General features: G+C 50.9%; 1 protein-coding gene across 1 annotated transcript; it reads left to right on the top strand.

Annotated features, from left to right (window-relative positions):
* Nucleotides 1-5,465: 5,465 nt before the first annotated feature.
* ISX (intestine specific homeobox) lies at nt 5,466-21,263 on the top strand. The gene is made up of 3 exons (XM_057508266.1): nt 5,466-6,135; nt 19,235-19,386; nt 21,082-21,263. Exons 1-3 carry the CDS (start codon nt 5,943-5,945, stop codon nt 21,205-21,207), a joined length of 471 nt encoding a protein of 156 aa, XP_057364249.1. The 5' UTR covers nt 5,466-5,942; the 3' UTR covers nt 21,208-21,263.
* The last annotated feature ends 1,008 nt before the right edge of the window (nt 21,264-22,271 follow it).

Raw genomic sequence — 22,271 nt, 5'->3', positions numbered from 1 at the left:
CAGTCAACATCTTGACTACAACCTCATGAGAGACACTGAGTCAGAACTACCCAGGTAAACCACTGCCCAGTTCCTGATCCTCAGAAATTGTGTGACATAATAAATGTTAAGTCTCAGATAATGTATTACATGGGGACAGATAACTAATACACATGCCTTATATTCTATTAAACAGCACTGATCTCAAGCTAAAAAAAAAAAAAAAAAAAGTAAACCTATTGAGCAGAGGTCCCTAACCCTGGCTGCACATTAAAATCACCCAAAGAATCTGTTTAATTATTGATGCCCCAGCTCCACCCCAAAACAACTGAATCAAAGTCTTGAGAGGTACAGCCCCAACACTAGAAGTTACCCCAAGATATTAACGTGAAGCCAGTGTTGACATCACTTCTCTAAGGAAATGCTTCTCCAATATCACATTGCTAACGCCTACTTATCGTCTTGGGATTTGCCATTCCAAGTGTGCATTAGAATCACCTGGGAGCAGTTAGAAATGCCAAGTCTCAGGACCCGATCTTAAGTAAGATCCCCAGGGAATTGGATGCACACTAAGGTTGGAGAAGCTCTGATTTGGGGCATCATTCAGAACTGGTCCTCAGAAATCTCACCCTCCAGGTTCCTACCAAGAATAACCCTATCCCAGAACTTGCTCTCACATGAGTATTTGTTCAGCTTGAAGTGGTACATGAGCTCCCCCTCTAAGGGATTCTGACATAACTGGCATAGGCAAGGCCCAGCCAGGGAGAATTCTGTGAAACTTCTTCTAACTTTCTAAGCTGCAGCCAGTGTTGAGAGCCACAGGCCCAGGGTGGTGACATGGGAGAGGCCCTGGGCTGCCTCTTAATCACTCCTCTCCGTGACCTTCTCATGTCTTCTCATCTCGCCACGCCAAGTGGGAGTTGAGAGTTTAAAGATGTATTGTTTCAGTACAACATGAACCCCAAAAAGCCAAATGCCCATCTAGAACTCACCTGAAGAAAAAGCAATTTCTCCCAACTCTAGTAAGAAAAAACTTGCCACCTGAGTCTTACTCAGAAGAAAAGCACACCTCTCAGCAAGGTGCTTTCATAAGGGAGCTCCGAGAATAACGCGAAGGACCAGTAATACTCAACTGGATTACGCGCTTGAGAACTACCCAAGATGCACACCTCCATATAGCCAGGTGTAAATTTCATCACTGTTGTGGCTGCCTCCAAACTCCTCTGCACACATCAGGTCACTCACCTGGCCGCTGCTTAAGAATTGTTTTACTTCTTAGTTCATTCGTTTTCTTTTTGCTTTCTGGCGGTCTTCATCAAGCCAGGAACTACAATGACAAGATCCCCATTGACCCAAATCAAAAGGAGCCCAACATAGCCAGTTTTCATTCACTGACAGTCCCCTTGGTGACGGTAAGGGGGGAACCCCAAGACATCTCGTGGTGCTCCAAAGAGATTCTTGAAAAAGCAAGTTCCACCGATTTGAAAGTTCTGTTGCCCTCTTTGCAATATCCCCATCCTTTGTGGTACAACCCTGAGCCCTAGTCGTCTTGGGCTTGTAATACCTACGCTGAAGCAGAGAGGGATATTATCCCTTTGTTCCTGCCTGAAAATCACCTTCCTAAACACAATAATAAATGAGGAAGGCTAACTTACTACAATTTAGAGCACTGTCTCCTTCGAAATGCTTACCATAATTTGTAATTATTTTATCTGCTTGTTTGCTTGCTTCCCATGTGTCCTCTCTGATCTATGACCTGCCAGGTCAGGAGCCATGCTGCTGTCACTCAATATATTCCCTCTGCGTCCCCTGGTGTCTGACATGTGGTAGGTGCCAAAGGACTGTTTGCTGAATGAAAGACTGAATGGAAAACATCCCCAGATACAAGCCATATGCACTAACACCCACGAACACTAGACTCTACCAATCCATTGGCGAGGCATTGTCGTCTCAGCTAGATACAGCTTGTCCATCAGGAGATACGATCTAAATATAAGAAATAGCTCTATGTATATGAAACAGTTCTATTCCAGAGCAGTTCAAGCAGCACCTGCAAGCTCTATGCCAATCCTGATATTCTGGTCTTCAGAGGTTATTATGACTTTATGTATGTGATATAAATGGGGGATTTTAACCATCACCCACAACCCAAGGTCCAAGCAGACTGCACATAGCTGACCAGAGGCGTGAGCCGATTTTCAGCCAGGCCCAGCCTCTCTGGTTACCAAATCCTCAAAGGAAGCTGTTCTGTGTTCTGTCCTATGCACTCAGTGTTGCCACTCTCCATTTTAGGGTGCCTCTAGGATCTGCCCAACCTGACTGGGAGGATAAATTGGCATTCCCAGGCAAGGGGGCATGAGGACTGGGCGGGTTGTGGGAGGGGCTTTGAATGCTCTCAACAGAGTCCGGGGTGAAGATGAATCAAACATGAACTTGGAATGGTGAGTCTGGGCACCTCGACTCCCCCAGGAGGCCATGTTAAAAACAAGTCTCGGGGGCAAATAGAACAATGATGGGGGGATGGGCAGGGGCACTGAGTACTCCTGATCCTCTCACCAAGCCACTCCCACCCTGGACCACGTTCATGTCATTGTCCCTGACCTCTCAGCCCGTATAACCAAGCCCACAAAGGCCCTCCTCTCCTCAGGAAGCCAGCATGACAGGTCCTAAATGCACGGAGGGCTAGACCCTGAAAACTTGCCCTGGGGGGAGGTAATGAGGTGGGAGCCCCACATACCTCAGATTTCAACCACCAACCCACTGAGGTCCCCATATAGGAGTTCCTTTGGGAGTTCCTTCTTAAAACCCAAAATATTAAAATAACTCAGAGAGAGTTTGAAGTGGTGGAAACAGGCAGGGATTTGAAAGGTGATAGAAGGTCGTAGCCAAGCTGTGACTACCTCTTGCTGGCAACTAACAGAGAGACCTTGAGTGAGTCACTTCCCTCATCAGACTTCAGTCCCTTCAACTGTACAACCAGGATAATAACTCTCACTTCCCAAGGAGGCCGAGAGTGTCAAAGGTCATAACACAGAGGGCTTTGGACATGGTCGCACTGTGAGCAACAGGAGGCGTGTTAGGGGACACGCAAAGAGGGGAGGCCCTGCAGCGGTGGCTCCTCCTTCCTTCTGCCTCCTCTCTCCCTCCTATCCCACATTTTCATTTTCATTCGCCGGCTGCCAGTTACTCAGGGAGCACTGTCTCCCTGGCTCACACATGGCCACCACCTTTCCCTGCACAGTGTCCCAAGTCAGAGCCCACTGGGTCCGCCACACATGTTGGCCGGCTCTCCAGCAGCGACGACCGGCCTCCCTCCTGGATAACAGACCCGCACCCTTGTCCAGAGACTGAGCAGCAGCAAGATGAGGAAAAGTGGCCCACTGCGCAGCCCCACAACGCTGGCCAAGGGCAGATAAAGGGAATCTGCTCTTGGAGACGTCCAGGAAAGGTTTTCCTCCATGACAGAAAGAGAGGGCAAGCCTTCCCCTGCAGCCTTGGGACGTGCGTGTGTGTGAGGCCGTGAAGCCTGGACCTGCCAGGACCGTCTACCAGCCGTGTGGAGACGGGCTCCAAGATAAAGAAGCCAGCGCACACAGTGCACCGGGGACGGCAGAGGAGAACGATGGTGGAAAGCACCTGGCCCTTGGCACTGTTATTGTGCCTGAACTAACCAGCCCTGGATCCTTCTACCTGCACCCACCGTCATGTGAACTAGCAAACCTTTTAGTTTTCCTCAAGCCTTTTCGAGTTACTTGCACCTGAACTCAGCCAGTACACACTCCCTCCCAGACACCAACAGACACAGCCTACCACGTGTCTCCATCTTCCCGGGGCCCCTGATATGTGCCTTCACCCTATAGTTCAGTTCATGAACTGTCACTCCCAGGAACACCCACGGCTCTGCATTGCCTGTGGGATAAAATTCAAACCTGAAAACACCACAGCGCCTTCCCTAATTTGGCTGCTGTCTAGTTCATCATCCTGTTTTGTTTTACTTATAACAAATGGAAATTATAATTGAGCATTTATTTATTGTCTGTTTATTATCTGTCTGTTCTTAAGGTAAGCTCCATGAGAAGAGGGAGCTTGTTCGGCTCATAGCTCTTCCCAGTACTGGGGTCAAGTCTGACACTTCATAGTGGGCGCCCAAAAAATATCTGATGGATGTATAAATGAATAGATGGCTCCCACCCACCTTTCCAGCATGTTCTTCCTGAATACCTCTTCAGAAAATGAAAACCCTCTCTCATCAGCGAAACTAGCAGTGGTGTACCATGCGAGGGTGTCTTCATTGGCTTGTGTGTTTTAAAGATTAGATGAGGGAACTTCTGTGTGATCGCACCCCTTCTGCGCTCCTTGTCTCACGTCGAAGGTTTCTTTGTCCAAAGGGCCGTACAATCTCTTATTCTTCTGACTCCCATAAGACCCACCACTGTCCACATTTCCCCCTGTCCCCAGCACACCTGTAACCATCTTCCCCTTTCCCCCACCCCCCACCCTCTGTAAGAAGGTCTGCGTTCTAACAGAGTACCTGATCAGACCATGCCATGACATCCACTCTAACCCCTTGGTCTAAGCCTCAGTTTCCCCATGTGCACCATAGGGCTCAGAAGGCCTCTCCCGCTCTGACATTTGGAAAAGCAGGAAAGTGCCTCTGAGCAGGACAGCCTGCAGCCGACTGCACCCTGGCTCAGCCTCCAGCCTATACATGACCCACACACTCTCCTGGCTGAGGAAACACATTGAGTGGGGCTGGGGACACTTCGTGGCCGCCCTGCTCCCACATGGCCAGTTCTCAGGCAAGATGCCTCCCCAGGGCCCCCAATACTCGACCTTCAGCTCCCCTCTGCCCCTTGCCCCAGACACCTGCATCCCTGGCCTTAAGGAAGGTGGAGAGTTTCTTCTCTTATCAGCTGTTTTCCTGCCCCTCCTCTCTGGTCACACAGTGACTGGGAGCAGAATTCAGGCAAGGACAGGTTGATGCCTTTCAGCTCCCTGCCAACAGTTCACTGGACAGACAGACTGAAAATAGATCCCTCTGGGGCTTACCTTGGGAGACAGGTAAGGGGCGTGCACGCAGGAAAGAGGCAAAAAGGACCCCAAAAGGAAGGGCGAGCCAGGAACCTGTGGAGAGACTTTGAAAGTGAGGTGGGGAAAAGGGCAGGGAAGAGCGTGAGCGAGAGGAGAGACACCTGGAGAGGGTTAGCCCAGCTGATTGCAGTGCCCAGCCCCGCCAGGTCCCAGAGAGACAGCCTGGGAGGGGCCCAGCCACCCCCTTCTTCAGCCTCCACCTGCCAGCCAGCAGAAGCCCGGGTGCTCTGGGAGGCCTGTTCTGGAGTCGGGAGCAGCAGAACAGAGGGAAGGTGCCTGCAGCCCAGGACTGAGTTAGCCACCTGGGGCCCCATTGTGGGCCCTCCAGCCTCTCAGAGGCCCGGCCAAAGCCAGCAGGAAAGGGCCTCAGCCAGAGAAAGGGCAGAGGGGGACACGCCACCTCCACATCGCCTCTGGGGGGCACCTCCCTCTTCCTTCCAGCTCTGCCTCATTCCTCACTGGCAGTGACCTCAGGGACCCTGGCCTTGGCTGGGGATTGTAAAAGCGACCACCCTGGAAAAGAGCCTTCACTATAAGACTGAACCCAGTTTAGCAAGGGTGACTTGCTCGACAAAGAGCTGGCGAGGATTCTGAGTCCTGACACGGGGTACAGCCCGGTCCACCTGCCTCCCGATCCCGGGCGTGTCTCCCAGTGGCCCTGGAAGTCCCCGCGGAGATGGAGTTGTGCCTGGATAATCCGACCTGAGGCTCCCCATTCTCCACCTCTGCCCGCCCTCTTGATCCCAGGAGTGTCCGGGAGGAAGTGCGCCGCCTCCACCAGCATCATCACGAGCACACACGAAGGGCCCCTCCGCCCCTCCTCGCCGCCGCCCGCACCGTGCGCCCCGGCGGGCCCTGCTCCCTGGGGGGCTATGGAGAGCACGAGCTCGGGACGCCGCGAGGCCCCGAAGGGGCTGGGCCTTTCCTTCTCCATCGAGGAGATCTTAAAGAGGCCCGGTGAGAGGAGGGCCTTGCTCGGGCCGGAAGGGGCAGGCGGAGGGGACCCTGGGCCAGCAGCAGCTGCGGGCTCCCTCCCAGAAAGGCCCCCGCAGGACCAGCCCCAGGGTAAGTGTCTTCTGGTCATTTCTCTTCCATTTCCGGGTCTCCCAGGTGTGCCCAGGCAGGGAAATGCTGATGTCATGCGCCGGGGGGCTGGTAGCTTTAAATGCCTTTCTATCTAGCCAGAACTGTGGCTTCTCAGAGGCAGGCACCAAGGCTCGGTCAGCTGTAGGGTGCGGGGACCCAGAGCTTGTTCAGACCACAGCTGAGAAGGTTAGCCATTTATTTACACCACGTTCGCATTGTGGTAGACATTGTACTAGAGGCTGTGAGCCTCCTCTACAACTTCAGCAGAGAGGCCAGGGAACTCATCTGCACAAGAGGAGAGGTAAATGATGTCCCCCAATTCCACAGCCAGTGAGCAGAGGACCCGAGGTCAGGACCTGGCTCCGGCTGCCCCCAAACACCTGCTCAGTCCGGCACGTTCTTCTCATAAGCAGAGGTCAGCCTACGTGACTTCTAGCGGCTGAAGCTTTGCCTAGGATCTGCCCACCCTGTCACCCGCCCTGCCGGCGGCCCACCCCAGGCATGTGTACAAGCACAGTGACCAGATTGCTTTCAGGCCCCTCCCTCAGAACTGGCCTGCAGAATGCAGAAGGGCATTGGGGTGCACATGTGCTAAGGGCCAGGAACCCTCAGGAATCCACGATGCCAGGCTGCGTTCTGCCCTGGCCTGCCACGTGACCTCGGCAAAGTCCCTTTCCACTCTGCTTCGGCTTAATCCTCAGGGAAATGGCTGAGTGAGGAAAGAGGAAACAGAGCTGGCGATGTCCTGTAGGAGTCGCATCGTCGATGAGGAAGCCCAGGGGAGCCCATCACAGGGCCCCACTGCCCACACTCCCCAGCTGAGTTCCCCCAAGACGGGGTGTGCTCAACTGCAAGCAAAAGAAAATCTCTGGAAGAAGGGCTGCATGTCCGGGGAGCTGGCAATTTACCCTGAGGATGAGTCTGGCAATAGGAAAGGGTCCATCTTAATTTTCAAAAGGTCACTAATAGAAGGAGACACACACCGGCGGCCCCCAGCCCTGGCTGGGCTTCAGAATCAGCGGTGAGGCTTAATATGCATATTCCCGGGCCCACTCCATATGCGATGACTTGGTCTCTGCTGAAATGATGCCCAGAAATCTACATTCTTTAAAAAGTTGCCCAAATTGGTGAGGCCACTATGGAAAACAGTATGGAGGTTCCTCAAAAAATTAAAAATAGAAATACCATATGATCCAGCAAGTCTACTTCTGGGTATTTATTCGAAGGAAGTGAAATAGCAATCTAAAAAAGACAGGTGCCAGCACCCCATGTTCAACACAGCCTTACTTACAATAGCGAAGACACAGAAGCAACCTAAGTGTCCACTGATGGGTGAATGGATGAAGATGTCATGTACACAATGGAATATTATTCAGCCATAAAAAGTCCTGCCATTTAGGACAACATGGATGGACTTTGAGGGCATTGTGCTGAGCGAAATAAATCAGACAGAAAAAGACAAAAAAAAAAAGATCACTAATAGCTTCCTATAACTGAATGAGCATTCACAGAAACAGTTTCTCTAAGGGTCTAACCTAAGTCTCTCCTGCTGCAACTCCATAAAATCCACAACTGCCCTCTCTGTGCTAATGAGAGAGAGGAGATAGAGAGAGGAGAGAAAGAAAGAGGGCAGGTCTGATGTCCCAGACCAGAGCACCCTCCCTTCCCCAGGCCTGACAATGGCTGATGGCAAAAAGGAGACAACTCATTCTAAGTGGCCTGAAGAGGCTGGCGTGTTCCTTGTGAACTCACCTAATAGATGACGAAACCAAGAAGAGAAGAGACATCACCTGCAAAAACTACATGAGCAGTAGCTCTAGAAGTGAACCCTGTGTCCCGAGACCATCCACTCTAGATTATTCCTAAACATGGTTTAAATCCACACTTCTCCCTCTATGCTGTAATTCAGCATTTCCAAAAGACTAGAGAAGGTTGCACTGGTGGTTTTCAAGATGAGTTTGAGGGTTATACAGACAAAAATTATTTGTCAGTAGTTCCATAATTATTTCTACACTAACCTTCTACTGATGACACATAATATTGGTTAACCATTTATGGTCATGATGTGAGGTTTCCTTTTAAAATAAATTTACTTTTTTAGGTAAAACAAAAAAGTCCATTTGGGATAATGCTAAGCAAATAATAATACAGCTGGAAAGCCAACAGGTCAGAGACTGCAAAAGCAACTTGCAGAAATTGCAAATGAGCTAGAGTGTGTGTGGTGCTGGGTGAGGAGGGCAGGGAGCTGGGGCTCCAGAAATCTAGCCTTTAGGCTTCAATCCTATGCCAACTCACAGTAGGACCTCAGACAAGCCACTCCTCTCTCTAGGCCTCCATTTCCCCATCAGGGAATAAGAGAGCAGAGCTAGAACATTCGTAAGGTCCCTCCCATTTCTGACACACCCTGACCAGTTCCACTCCAAACTGGTGCTATAAAACGTTGGTCATTTCACTCGTCCTCATTTTCCAGGGTAGAAGGCGGGGAGGGGTCTCCATACCAGGCAGGGCAGGAGCAGGGTGACCAGGAGGGGCAGTTCAGAGGGCAAAGGTCTCACAAGCCTCCACTTTTCCCTGCCCTCGCAGACCTGCTCCCACCCCCACCCCACCCCTGCCCCCAGGGTTTACTGTCCTTTTTGCATGCAGGGCCCTGCAGGGAATGAAAGGCAACAGGACCAGAGTGGGGTGGGATCAGCAGCAATAAGGTGACAGTGTGTGTGTTTGGGGGTGGGGGCGCATTGCTGATTTCTGTGCATCTTGCCTGATGGAGCTGACCAGAGGCACAGTGGGATTCTTGGGATTGGAGGAACAGCCTATAGCAGTGGTCAGTTTGCTGCAAAGGACCACATGGACTCTTCTGTCATAGATGAAAGGTAGACAATGTGGAAATGAATGGGTATGTTCATGTTTCAATAAAACTTTATTTACAAAACCAGGCAGAGGGCCAGTTTGGCCTCAGGCTGTAGTTTATCACCCCCTTAACCCGTCAGTGTGGCATTCGAAGCCCATCACACACTGGCTGTGCTGTCCCCAGGTTCTGCTCCCATCCCACCCTCCCAGGAGCTACTCTCCGACTTCCTCCGAGCTTTCCTGCCTTTGCCCTTTAGAAGCCACTGCCCCTCTTTCCGGCTTCCTACCCCTCTGTGTTCATTTCCTGTGCTGGTTGTAACAACTCCCCTCAAAAGGAGTGGATTAAAACAATACATTTATTCTTATGGTTGTGGAGGGCAGAGTCTGCAGCCGAGGTGTGGGCAGGGCTGGTTCCTTCCCGAGGCCCTGAGGGAAGATCTGTCCCTGCCCCAGTCCAGCTGCTGGGGTTGCAGGCAGTCGTGGCTGTCTTTGGCTCACAGTGCCAATCTCTGCCTCCATGTCACCTTGCCTTCCCTCTGGGTCTGTGTCAAGGCCCCCTCTCCTTTCATAAAAGCACCAGTCTTCAGATTTAGGATCACCCTGATTCTGGAATGACGTCATCTTGACATCCTTAATTATATCTACAAAGATACTATTTCCAAATAAGGTCACATTCAAAGTCTGCCAGGGGGTCAGACTTGGACATACCTTTGGGGGAACACAGCTGAACTCACCCCACCTTCCCTCACGGCTTCATCCCCCTCACCCCCCTCTTTTTCTCCCTCCCTTCCGAGCCCCCTGCTCCCCTTCACTGCATGGAACCAAAGGGGTGGGGCACTGGGACTGGGGGACCTGGCTCAGGGCTGTCTGTGGCCAGCACCTGTCCATCACCTGTGAGCAACGGCTCTGGCTCTGACAGGCAGGCCCAGGAACTGCCATAGGAGCAGGCAGGAGAAATGCAGAAGCACACAGAGCCAAAATCTTGCACTTCCCCCAGGATAAGGGTGCTTTGGTCTCTCTACCAGACCTCCTCTCAGTCCCTGCCGCCAGGGCCCCAACCTAACATAGCCCTGGGGACATTCCTTCCCTGCTTGGGGGCCCCTGGAGGCTAGTTCTAGGATTGGAAAGCTGATCAGTCAGAGGCCTTGAGGAAACACAAGAAAGAAAGGCTCCATCCCAGCTTACCAGAAAAAGCATTGTATTTGTGTGGGTTCCCCCAAAAAGCAGACCTGAAGGAAAGCGCTGGAGCACAAGTAGTTATCTGAGACGTGCAAAGAGCACCAGAGGAAGTAGTGAGATGATGGGGTAATAAAAAAGGTAGGCAGTGAACAAAGGGTCTGTGATTAAGACAGTGACCTCAGGGGAAGTGATGCTTAAAACCTTTAGGAATTGGAACAAATACAGTCCTCAGAATTATCCAAGCTTTTTAGCCCAGAAATACATATCCTGGCAATAGGAAGTTGATCTGGAGCACAGAAAAGCCTGAAGGATACAAGCAGGGCACTGACAACATTACTGTCACCTTGGGCCGCAGAATGTCAGAGCCGGCAGAGACCAGAGTGGACAGAGGAGGGTTAACACTTTTCACTTTGATGCATCCATTGTGTTCTTCATCTAAGCATGTGACACAGAGCTCCTGGCTGTGCACCGAGTGGCAGGCATAGCTACTGCTGCATAACACTCATCCCAGAATTCAGTGGCTTAAACTAACATACACATTTACGATCTTGCTCAGATGGCATGGATCAGGCATTTGGGAGTGACTAACCTGGGCGGTGCTGGCCCGGGTGCCTTGTGGGATGGCAGGAAGGCCGTTGCTTGGAGCTGCAGTCACCTACAGGCTGGACTGGACTGAAGGCTCGCTCCCAAGGAGGCTCTCTCCGTGGCTGGCGAGTTGGTGCCAGCAGTTGGAGGAGGCCCTGTTTCTCCCCACGCAGGGCTCTCCACGTGCCGCTTGAGGGTCCTCACAAGATGGCGGTGGCTTCTCAGCGTGAGCAATCCGTGGGGGAGAGAGCGGGGTGGAAGCTGCCTCCTTTCACGACCCAGCCTAAGGAACTTCACAGTGGCACTTCCACTGCATTCCGTTGGCTGAAGTCACCACGTTGGGCCATTACAGGAGGAAAGCATTCAAAGGGAGGCTTGTCCGAGAATTTGCACACCTATCTGAAAACCACCACAAGTTCTCCATGGGGTGGGGGGGCGGGGATGCTGTAGAAAGGAGAACACAAGCACAGCCCCTGCCCTTCTCTAGCTTATAGTCCTGCAAGGATGACAAACTGCCATCTGATAGTCACCAATGGGGGGACAGTGACAGCTGTGATCGGGGATGGGGAGAGGGCCACGTGTTCTCTGAGGCCACATTTCAAAGGAGGTTGAGTCTGTCAGGGAGGCCTGCAAAGGGGACATCATGGCAGCACTGCAGTCAGAAGGCGGAGCAGGGGAGAGTGGGGGGCCCTCCAGGGAACCTCAAGGGGGAGCACCGGGGGTAGACGGCGCCAGACCTAAGCAAACTGGCCTGAGAATCACTTTGCAGCAACAGGAACACAACATAGAAACCTGAGGAAGTGCCCTGAGAACAAGGGGAGGGAATAGTGAACTCTGTGAGACCCTCAAGGAAGCCTCCAGAGAGGAGGTGGCATCTGAGATGGCAGCCAGGCAGACAGCATGTGCCGCTGCCCAGAGGAACAAACAGGAATATTCCTTTGGAGAAACAGAAAAATTCAGTGTGGCTAGTGTCTAAAGAGAATGGAACAACGTCAGAGAAGAAAGATGAGAGAAATAAGAGGCTGAAGGTCATGTGTGCCAAGCCAACCCTTTGCCTTTTCCGTATGTATATCAGCATTTTTTAAACATATGTTTGGGGAATTTCAGGCTTCCACCGAGATGTGTGATCAGAGCAGCCTTGGATAAAGGGGTGACGGAGCACTCTGGTGCCCCCCACACATCAGTACAGGAGCTCCACTGCTATTGGTTTTGTAGGGTTCCCCATACAATTTCCTTTAAACAAAGGGTTCTGCTGCTATTTTTTTTAAAAATGATATACAAGCAAAAAGTGAGTGTGCATATATGTGTGTGCACATATGCGGAGATCCATACATAAAAATATTACAAAAGTGCAACTATACATATGAAAATAATCATCTTCACGCTGCCGAGAGAGAAAACACTACTCCATCGTCCCTGGCAGCAGGTCAGCAGATCCTCTGCAGGCCATCTTCTCAACTGTTTGCTTTAGTGGCTTCTTTGTGCTTCTCTCTTTCCACCCTCTTTGTATTCTCTTTGTTGTGGTTTATTTGCACAAGTAATCCATGTTTATTGCTGGAAGATAGAAAATACAGATAAACAAAAAGAAGGTAAAACTATAACCCTATTCTCTCACCACCCAGTAATAACCACCATTAACATTTTCATAGATAGGTACATAGATATATGAAGACTACAAGAATTTTTTTAAATAAAAGCAGAGATTGATGTTGCAAGCTTAATACTTAAATTTATTTTTATAAAAGACACAAACCTGTTGTTTCTCCAAAGAGATTCACAACAGACCTTGGAGAGAAGGGAACACTTGATTGACTTGAGTTTTGACAGATGAGTAGGAGTTCACTAGACAAAGAAGAAAGGCAGGCATTCCACACAGAGGCAGGAGTGCGAAGACACCTGGAGAATAAGAGTGTAGAAGTGGTCATGTGGGGTAAAATGACAGAAATACAGAAATGAGGATTGGGGAGAAAGCCCACGATGCCAGAAAGGGTGAAACATGAAGAGCCTTGAATGCCATGCCCAGGGGCTTGCTTGCCCTGGAGCTTGTAGGAAATCCATGTCCAGACCAGCGAGAAGACGCCAGCCTGGAAGACTCCTGCCTTGCACCCTGCCTGTCATCCAGGAGGTGTCCCCCCACTCGCAGGAGGGCTCCACATGAGGCCTGTGTCTCCTCCATGCTGAACCCCTGCCTTAGGAAAACAAGGTCAGGGCCCATTTCCAAAGACTTTGCCCAGTGGCAGAGCCCCTGGGGGCCTTGGCTGAGCAGCCAGGGCCAATTAGCATATGGCAGAGAAGGAACAATCAGGGGAGGGAGCGGAGCTCGGGGAAACATTGGCATATAATTAGGTGGCCTAATCACCTGTGTAAATTGTGTATTTCTTATGATCGATGTGCTAAAAGGCTCAGGTTTAATTAAGTTCTGCTGACTCCTTCTCTTTGAAGGCCCACTGAAGTGTGATTCACAGTTCCCACAATTAATCACGGGGACAGGAGCAGCTTGGAAGGGGTGGCAGTCCCCCACAGCCTGCCTCCCCCATCTCCTCGCCACCCCCAGGAGCCCTTGGCCAGCCACAGTGGTGGGCTGCTCAACGGCCACCCGCTTCTCGGCTTCTCTGCCAAATGCCTGCTCGGGAGATGCTGGACCTGGACAGAAACTCAAGGATTTTCTCACTCCCCGTTGGGTGCTCCTTCCTGGGCTCAGGAAATGGGGTGTGACACCCGCACTGTCCCCTCTGAGCAGGACCCAGAATGTGCTGACCCTTCCTGATGATTAAGAATCTTACCCTGTGCATGGGGTGCTCCACCAATGAGCTCAGATTTCCAGCTTCTTGTTTAAGGAGGTCCTTCTGGTTCCAAAATCCTACAGGCTGGGTTCTGTGTCCTACCTTCTCTGTTCCATTTCCAATCATGCTGTTCCACCCTCTCTTCCTTGCTTCCCATCTCTTACCACTCACGTGGTCTGTAACCAGCACGTCAGCCTTGCTGCTCCTCCTGCATATGGTGGGAAATCCGAGTGTGGGCCTTCATCCTTCCTGCACCGACTCCTCAGACCCTTCTTCACACCCCACCCTGTCCTGTGACCCTGGACAGGTCCGCTCTGCTCTGAGTCACCACCCAGCACTCCTGGGCACCATCCCCCCAACTGGACGTTCCCCTCCTACCCGGGCACCAACAGAGAGATGGGCATGGCCAGTCTAGCCTCCCTCTTACTTACCCCATCTTCCAGTTTCCCCAGTGCCAGCAAAGACAGTTCCACAACTGACAGATACTCTCCTAGAGATATGCAGCCATGAGAGGAAATTGCAACACAAGAGGAAACTTAAATAAGTTAGACCCAAAATATGACTTTTTCACAAACCTCGTAGGAAAGCCTATAAGGCTACTCTATCCAGTAGAACTTTCTTTAGTGTCGGGAATGTCCTGTATCAGTTCTGCCCAATGTGGTAGCCACTAGCCACATGTGGGTGTTGAGCTATGGCTAGTGTGGCTGAAAAACTGAACTTTTTATTTGATTTAATTTAAATAATCACATGTAGATAGTGCCTACCGTATTGAACAGTGAATATCTAAGGAACTGAACTTTTAACAAAGTCCAGGCTCAGATCCTTGTGTCTCCGACTCCAGGTTCAAGTCCTGTCCGTCTCTCCCAGAACTGCTCTGCTGGTTGGATCTCACCAGAGATATTCCAGGGAGCTTCACTCATTGGGAGTGATCTCAGCTCCAGGACCCTTCTTACTCCACCACTCCTTTTTGCAGTTCTCCAATTTGGGGTCATTCAGTCTAACATGACATCCCAAGAAGAACTGTGTGGGGACAATCAGTACTGACTATTGACACCGCAAGACCCCACGGCCAGCCTCAGGGGAGGAGCGGGACACCCTGAGCCTTGCAGGCTGGTTCATTTGGGGCTCAGCCTCCATCTCCCCACTGGTGTGAATTTTAAGTACCCCTTATTCTCTGGAGAAGTCACTAGAGATGCTGGACATACATACCACACACACACACACACACACACACACACACACACACACACACACTCATCATCATTTATCGAACAAACCTTTATCCTGAGAATGTACAGTTCAAAGCTAATGAGAGAAAATGTGTTTCTAACTGGCCAGTAATTTGCCAGGCAGCCCCCTCTTCATGAAGTCATCAGTCATGTCATTAGGCAGAATAAAGTTCAGATTTTTCCTTCTTCACCCTACCTCCAGATTAAGCCCTTCCAGTCCTTCCAGAAGTGGGGGAAAGCTGTATATATCTTAATAGCTTCTCCCTCACTTACACAAATGGGAGTTCTGAAAAGATTATTTTATGAAGGAGTCTGTTCTTAGTCTTGAACCCTTATTTGCCTAAATTTCCTTCTGGGGAAAAAGGAGGGGGTGGCTTATTTTTTGTTATATCCTACCTTCTGTTTCTCCCCCTCTGTCCTCCATGTTGCTTACATTCCTGTATTCTGGCCCCACACCCTGCATTCTCTGTTCAGTACCCTGTATTGCACAGTGCCATATTCTCAGAAGCAGCCCAGTTCCACACTGTCCTGGACCGCACGGTTTGCCCAGCCAGCCTGCAATCGTCCATTCGGTGAATTTCTTTGCAATTTCCTACAGAGCTTCACTGTAGCACTACTGTCATCTAAAATGCTGGCCACATGAATGAATGAATGAGACACCATCAGCAGGGCTTGTTCAGTTTTGTACTCCCGCAGACAGGCCCTCAGTGCCTGTGAGATGCTGTGTACAGAGAAAACATTCGGTAAGATCTAGGCAATGGATTAGCACTTGCCATTTCTCTCTACATCCCTTCTGATTGGGTTCACGTCTATCCCTTGAGCACACCACCAGCTCTAAAAACAGAATAAACATCACTTTTTTAAAAGTGTTGAAAGTAGGTAGACTTGGGGAGGGGAAGGGAGAGAGAATGAGAGATCAGGTGAGATCAGAAATTCAGTAGCTTACTCTAGCAGGTAACAGTATTTGAAACCTCTCTGTCTGCAACTCCCAAGAAGCTTCCAACAGTCAGCAAAATGAGAAAAAGTACTTTGAGGGAATGAAAAATGGATTCACAATGAACGGGAGGGGCGGGCGGGAAGGGTGAGACCAAAGGCAGCCTGTGAAACGCTGTTGCCACACAGAGGCAGCTGGGCCTGGCGAATGCCCTGGTGCGGGAGCCCTTCCTCCGTGGCAGTGTCTCCCTCAGGCCCTCACCCTCTCACCAAGCAAACTGGTCCCTGGGCGAGCGGTTTTCAGCCATTCAGCCTCCACCTGAAGAGAAGGAAGAATTACAGAATGCTGGAGTCGATCTGACCTTAGCATCTTGATCACTGGACCCCTCTCTCCTCCCTGTTCTACTGATGTGGACACTGAGGCCCAGAGAGTAAATGAAACGTGGCCCAAGTGGAGTGAGCCAGGAACAGAGCTCCAGTCTCCTGGTGTCCAGTTCAGTGAATTTTCTACTAGCCAGTGATGGCAGGATGGACAATAAGCAAACACACAAAGTTAGCTGATCTCCACCCATTGTTCCAAGTGCCACACCAATTCATAGCTTGTGTGGTTTCAGCTGTGACTCAGGGGGAAAGTGGGCTGAGTGGGAGTCAAGGTCTCAGTAGGAGGCGAGAGCCCCACCCTTCTTTCAGCAGCTTCGGCTCCAGCCGAACCATCTGACCGGTGACCTCTGACGGTTCAAAATCCCAGACAAACCATTCGGCACCTTTTCGGGTGAAAGTGTCTTATCTGCTGAATAAGATTGAGAATTGAGCCAAAATCTCACTTTTTTTTCATTTAGAACAAATAATTATTAAGTTCCAGTTACTCAGCTTGTCTGAGATACAGTACCTGCTGGACGCAGAGAGAGAATGGCTGAGAAGTGACTTTGCCCAGAGCGTCTGAGTCCTCCCGACATGGGTCGGCAATCCTGGGACAGGACGTACCCGGAGTCTCAGTCGTTTTCTTTGAGCAGATCCTTCTTGCAGGAATGCGAAAGAAACAGGGAGCCGTGAGGTCAACTAGAATGGTAGACATTTTCTTGGCACAAAAAGTGAAGGTGATTCTGGGAGGGGGTCTATACCTTTCCTACAATTCTAGAAATGATATCGTGTGGACTTTGTTCAAAGTTAGACTAGAACTGTAACCCTGTCCTCAGAAGTCCACAGACCGGAAAACGAGCCCACCACTACCCACCAGGTCCTTCCTCCGAGGTCTGGTTCCCCTTGGCTTGGCTTCTGCCACCATCATTCTACCCACATAGTCTCCCTGTGGTCCTCCAGTGATCTCCTAAATACCAAATTCAGGACCGGATGCCACAAATCCATCTTGGAACAAGGCAAGCTAAATATGCATACATTTGCACCTACATACGTGGAGGCCGAGGTCAGGGTGTAGCAGCACTATTCCTGACACATGATATGTGTTCAGTAAACACACTGACGTTTTCCACTTTTCTTCCTCTTCGCCCTCTCTTATTTTTAATGACCACTCCTTTCTTCCCAAACCTTTGCCCACCGTGTTTTCTATGGCACCACTTGCGTCTGAGTGCCCTCTCTCTTAGGTTTTTTCCCAGAAGAGGGACTGAGAAAGATTTGCTGGGGGAGGTTTATTGGGGAGTTTACAAGATGTTATCATGTTCTTCTCTTTTTAACCCTCTGGACCCTACATACCTTCCTCCTCCAGCTGTCAACTGCAATTCTTCCTCCACGTTCCCAGAGAACCGTTCTGAGGAGTTGTCCACAGTTGCTGCCTCCTCTACCTCACCTCACCTTCCGTCCTCACCCACTGAGCCCTCGCAGTCTCTGTTCTGTGGGAACTGCCAGGCCATTGTTACGGTCCTCGGTGGGGCCACGTTTAGTGGCCACCTCTGTCCTCTTTGTAATTAATCCACTGACAGCGTGAACCCAGGTGAGCCTTTCTTGAAATAACTTCCTCACTGGGTGTCCACGTCACGGCACCTTCCTCGCTTCCCTCCCACCTCAGATATCTGCCCTTCTTGGTCTCTCTGGGCTCCCTTGTTGCCTTCTCTGGGCTCCCCCATTGGCTGCTGAACCTCTAAGTGGAGGAGGGGCCCCAGGCTTACTCCAGGCCCTTCACTCTTCACATATACTTCCTGCTTAAGTGAATATGCCCATGCTGATGACTGCAAAGACCAAGTACATGCTGACAGTTCCCAAATTTGAGCCTCAGTCCTGAGGTCCCCTTTGAACACCAAACCTATAGGTATCTGCCTATCTGATAGTTTCTTTTCAATAGCCAATCGGCATCTCAAACTTACCATGTCCAAATCAAATACCTGATTCACCATCATACACACACACACCCTGGCCTAACTTCACAGGCATGTGTGTGAGAAGTGTAGCTGCCTGGGCCCGCCCTCAGAAGGAGGCCTGGCACTTGGATTTAATGTCGATGGTCACCATGTGGAAATTCTTAATATTTTATGTCTGAATCTGTGTTTGTAACTAAAGTCCACTGGGGCCACAAAGTATGTGCCAGGGGCCTAGAGCCTCAATTCACTCTCAGTGTCCCCTCATCACCTCCTTGTTTCCCTGGGACGGCCTCTCAGCCACCTGTTTCCTTGCCCCTGTCCATGACCACTGCCTCCTCTGTCCTGCGTGGCATGGAGGGCCAGGGGACACAGTGTAGGTGAGGGGGATCAAGGTCAGGCACATACACCCCGGCACCAAGTCAAAAGGTGGGCTCCGGGTCCCTGTGGGTTGCACTCCCCCTATTAGTATCCCTGTGCCCAGGGGAGCACAGCCTTTAATAGTGAATAAAGCACCCTGACAGGTGAAGAGAGAAAGACTATAGAAAAAAGGAAAAAGTTTTATTCCTGTGTTTTGAACAGGATGACCCACACTTTCATTTTGTAGTAGGCCCCACAAATGACATAGCCAGGTATGAGTGGCCCTGAGACTGGACAGTTGGGCTGGAAACAGGTTGTAAGGGGCTGGCTGCTTTGCAGTCCAGCCTTTACTTTGTGGACCAAGGTTAGCTAGCATTTTCTGTAAAGGGCCAGACAGTAATTATTTTAGGCTTTGTGGGTCATATGGTCTCTATTGCAACTACTCAGATATGCTTTTATAACACAAAAGCAGCCACAGACAATACATAAACCAATGGGTGAGTCTGTGTTCCAATAAAACTTTATTTACAAAAAAACAGACAGTGGGCCAGATTTGATCCACAGGCCATAGTTTGCCATCCACTGTTGTAGACAAGGGGGAGTCATTGAAGGCATCTAAGTAGCAAAAAATTCAGTCAAAGGAGTTTCTAGAAGCTTATTTTGGCCTCACTGCCATGATGGATGGGAGGGGTCAGCCTAGGGGCAGGGGGTTCTAGGAAAGAGAATATTGCAAAACTCCAAGCATGAGGATACAGCGCCAAGACTCAGTAGCAGCAGCAGGAGTTGCAAGAGTGAAACAAGGGAACATAAAAGCGTCAGTCTCACTAACCAAGCTGCACCCTCTTCCATGCAGAGGAGAGGAAGAGCAGGCGGAGGGCCCGAACCACCTTCAGCACAGAGCAGCTGCATGAGCTGGAGAAGATCTTCCACTTCACCCACTATCCAGATGTCCATATCCGCAACCAGCTGGCAGCCAGGATCAACCTCCCAGAAGCTCGGGTGCAGGTACGGCAGTCCCCACCTGCAGCCCCCCACCTCCATGCACTGGAGGCCACGGGTGAGACCCCATGTGGGACCCTGCAGGCCTGCCCCATCTGAAATGTTCCATTGGCTTTATCCCATAAACACAGTCATAGGTGCCAAATGTTGCTTTCCAGGAAATGAGGTCACCATAGTTAAGAGGGTTTCTCCCCTTGGGGGGGTGGACATGGTGTGAGATGCCCATTGACATCTGCCTCCACGCCTTCCCTCTCCACTTGGCTCTAGTTCCAGAACATCGTTCACCAAGCAGCCTCATTCACAAAATAGGTCTTGACAATCTAGACCAGTGGTCAACAAACTTTTTTGCGAAGCACCAGATGGTGACCGTGCTAGGCTTTCTGGGGCCGTTCAGTCACTGTCACAACTACTCCACTCTGCCCCATAGGACAAAAGCATTTGTAGTTTACAATATGTAAACAAGTGAGCATGGTGTGTTCCAATGAAACTTGACTGATGAACACTAAAATTTGAATTCTGTATAATTTGCACGTGTCACTGATTATTATGGTTCTTTAGGCTTTTTCCCCAATCATTTAAAAATGTGAAAATCATTCTCAGCTCATAGGCCGGTCAACAGCAGGTGGAAGGCCAGATTTAGCCCACAGGCCTTTGTTTGCCAACCCCTGACCTCCACTACCTGGGTTTCGCTTTGAAGGCAGCACAGACGTGGAAAGGACCCTCCAGGACCTGCTTTCAGCACTGGCTACCTCATCTGTAATCTGTAATTTCTTCAGGCTAGTGTCTGTGGCTTCCTCTGTGGTTAGAGACACAGTAGCTCCATGTCACTCACCAGGGGTACCACTCAAGCGAACCCCAAGCTAATTGTTACACTGTTGGCACTCACTCCAAAAGTTTTCTAAATCACTCTTGTTTTTAAATATATATATTTATATATATGATGGAGTCTTTCAAATTCAAACCCTGAGCCAGGGCCCAGGCCAACATTCCACTCTTGATTTTATCCCGATCTACTTGTCCTCTGCCTCAGGACCACCCCTGTGTTAGACTTCTCGCCTTTTTCTTCCCACACGGAATCAGTCACCAGCTACGTGGGTAGCACCTGCATCTGCCCTAAAGCCCAGACTTCAGCAGCTGCCTCAGCCAAACGACCAAGGACAAATGGCCACGTGTCAGGGATCAGTCAGGCACCGCCGTGAATACAGGGAACTCCCAGGGTTCAACCTAGAGATGCCAAGGGGCCCGTGGGGGTTGCAAGCTGTCAATCTGCCAGCAGGAAATAGCCTACAGATGGGTTTTATTTGATCCACACAGTATTTTTAATCTCAGAACTTTGACACAGAAATCGAGATTTCTGCTTGAGACACTGGATGAGCCTGCTGTGATGGGCTCACATTTCCACACAGTGCCTTGGCCGAAGCTGAGAGGCTGCCCCCATTGCGCTCTGCTCACCAGAGACCCCACCACTCCCGGCCACAGGGCATCCAGGTGCTTCCCTCACGCACGAGGCGCCCTCTAGGCACTGCAGGTTGGGATCTCTGGACCCCCCTCAGAAGGCTGACCTCCAGAGCCAGAGAAATCCTGAAGGCCATGGAGCTTTCTAGACTGTAAAGTGCCGGACCCGTGGAGGCCAACATTATTATGTATTCAGGGGAGGGTACTAGGTGGAGAAAAATCCTTTTATTTATCTCCACCATTTAGATCTGGTTCCAGAATCAGCGAGCCAAGTGGCGGAAGGAGAAGACTGGCAGCCTTGGGGCGTCGCAGCAGCTGAGGGAGGCCGACTTGACCCCGGCCACAAGTGTGGACATGGCCGTGAGTGGCTGAGACACTGTGGGGGGGATGGGGAGCCACCATCCAGGAACATCCCCACCAGACCCAGATGCGAGAAAGCACTTCAGTGGCCCTGGCTACAGAAAAAAGCACATGGGGAATTCTTTTAGAAAGAGCACAGACACGAATGCTCTGGAAGTCTGAGGCACCTGGGACACATCACTGCCTCTCCCTGTCCCCATGTCCTCAGCCACTGAGTGACAATCATAGTGCCTCTCCTTCCTCCGGGGACTGGCTTGTCTTACTTGTGCAAAACTTTACAGTTTACAGAACAGGGTCACCTCAGCTCTGGAGCCAGACAGCCCAGCGTTGAATCCCAGCTCTGCACTGACCAGTAGTGTGGCCCTGGAGAGTCACCCTGGCCTGCCGAGAGCAGGGATAGTTTTGATGAGGATGACATGACTGAGACAGGATGCACACTTGGCACCTGGGCAGTGCTCCAAAGTACTAGGTGTGTACGGAATCACCACGCATTTGCAGCATGTACCAGATGCTAAGGGTGGGGAGCCAGCAGTGCACAAAACAGACAGTCCCATGGACAGAGCTTGCACATCCCATGGTGACACCGGGGTAGATTTCTTTATCCATTTTTTTGCTAATGCAGGAACTGGGCTCTGAGAAGCAACATGACTTTCCATGTCAAGCAGTTACTGAAAATGCCCAGATTAGGACCAGGATTCCCGGCCCCCAGGGCATGCACTTCTTCCCCAGTTGATCCCCTGACACGCCCTGAGCTGCCCAAGTTATGGGGAAAGGTCGGGAAGCTGTGGGACAGCCCAGGCTAAAGCTTAGGACTCACTTCTCTCTCCTGACTTCTCCTGTAACAGGGCGCCAGGCTGCCTCCTCCCACAGGCTGTTTTCCCCTGGCTCAGGGTCAGCTCACCTCCGCCTGGTTCCCTGCCCAGATCACCCTCCTCCCGCACCACCCCTGGGAGACACGTCCTCTTCCAGACCCTCTCATCAAGGAGCTCTGCATCCCTGCATTCCACTTCCTTCCGCCTCTGCACCCCAAGTGGGGCGGCATCTGTGCCACTTCAACATAGGAACAATCTCTCACC

Source organism: Manis pentadactyla, chromosome 10 (genome assembly GCF_030020395.1).
Source record: "Manis pentadactyla isolate mManPen7 chromosome 10, mManPen7.hap1, whole genome shotgun sequence".
Lineage (NCBI taxonomy): Eukaryota > Metazoa > Chordata > Mammalia > Pholidota > Manidae > Manis > Manis pentadactyla.
Note: the sequence above shows the minus strand (reverse complement) of the source record. Positions and strands in the feature narration are given on the sequence as shown.

What these genes read in the sequence shown, in the direction of transcription:
- ISX (XM_057508266.1), top strand. Translation starts at nt 5,943, where the DNA reads ATGGAGAGCACGAGCTCGGGACGCCGCGAGGCCCCGAAGGGGCTGGGC. An exon ending in CCCGCAGGACCAGCCCCAGG is followed by an intron (nt 6,136 to 19,234) that starts GTAAGTGTCTTC and finishes TCTTCCATGCAG; the next exon opens with AGGAGAGGAAGAGCAGGCGG. An exon ending in TCCCAGAAGCTCGGGTGCAG is followed by an intron (nt 19,387 to 21,081) that starts GTACGGCAGTCC and finishes TCCACCATTTAG; the next exon opens with ATCTGGTTCCAGAATCAGCG.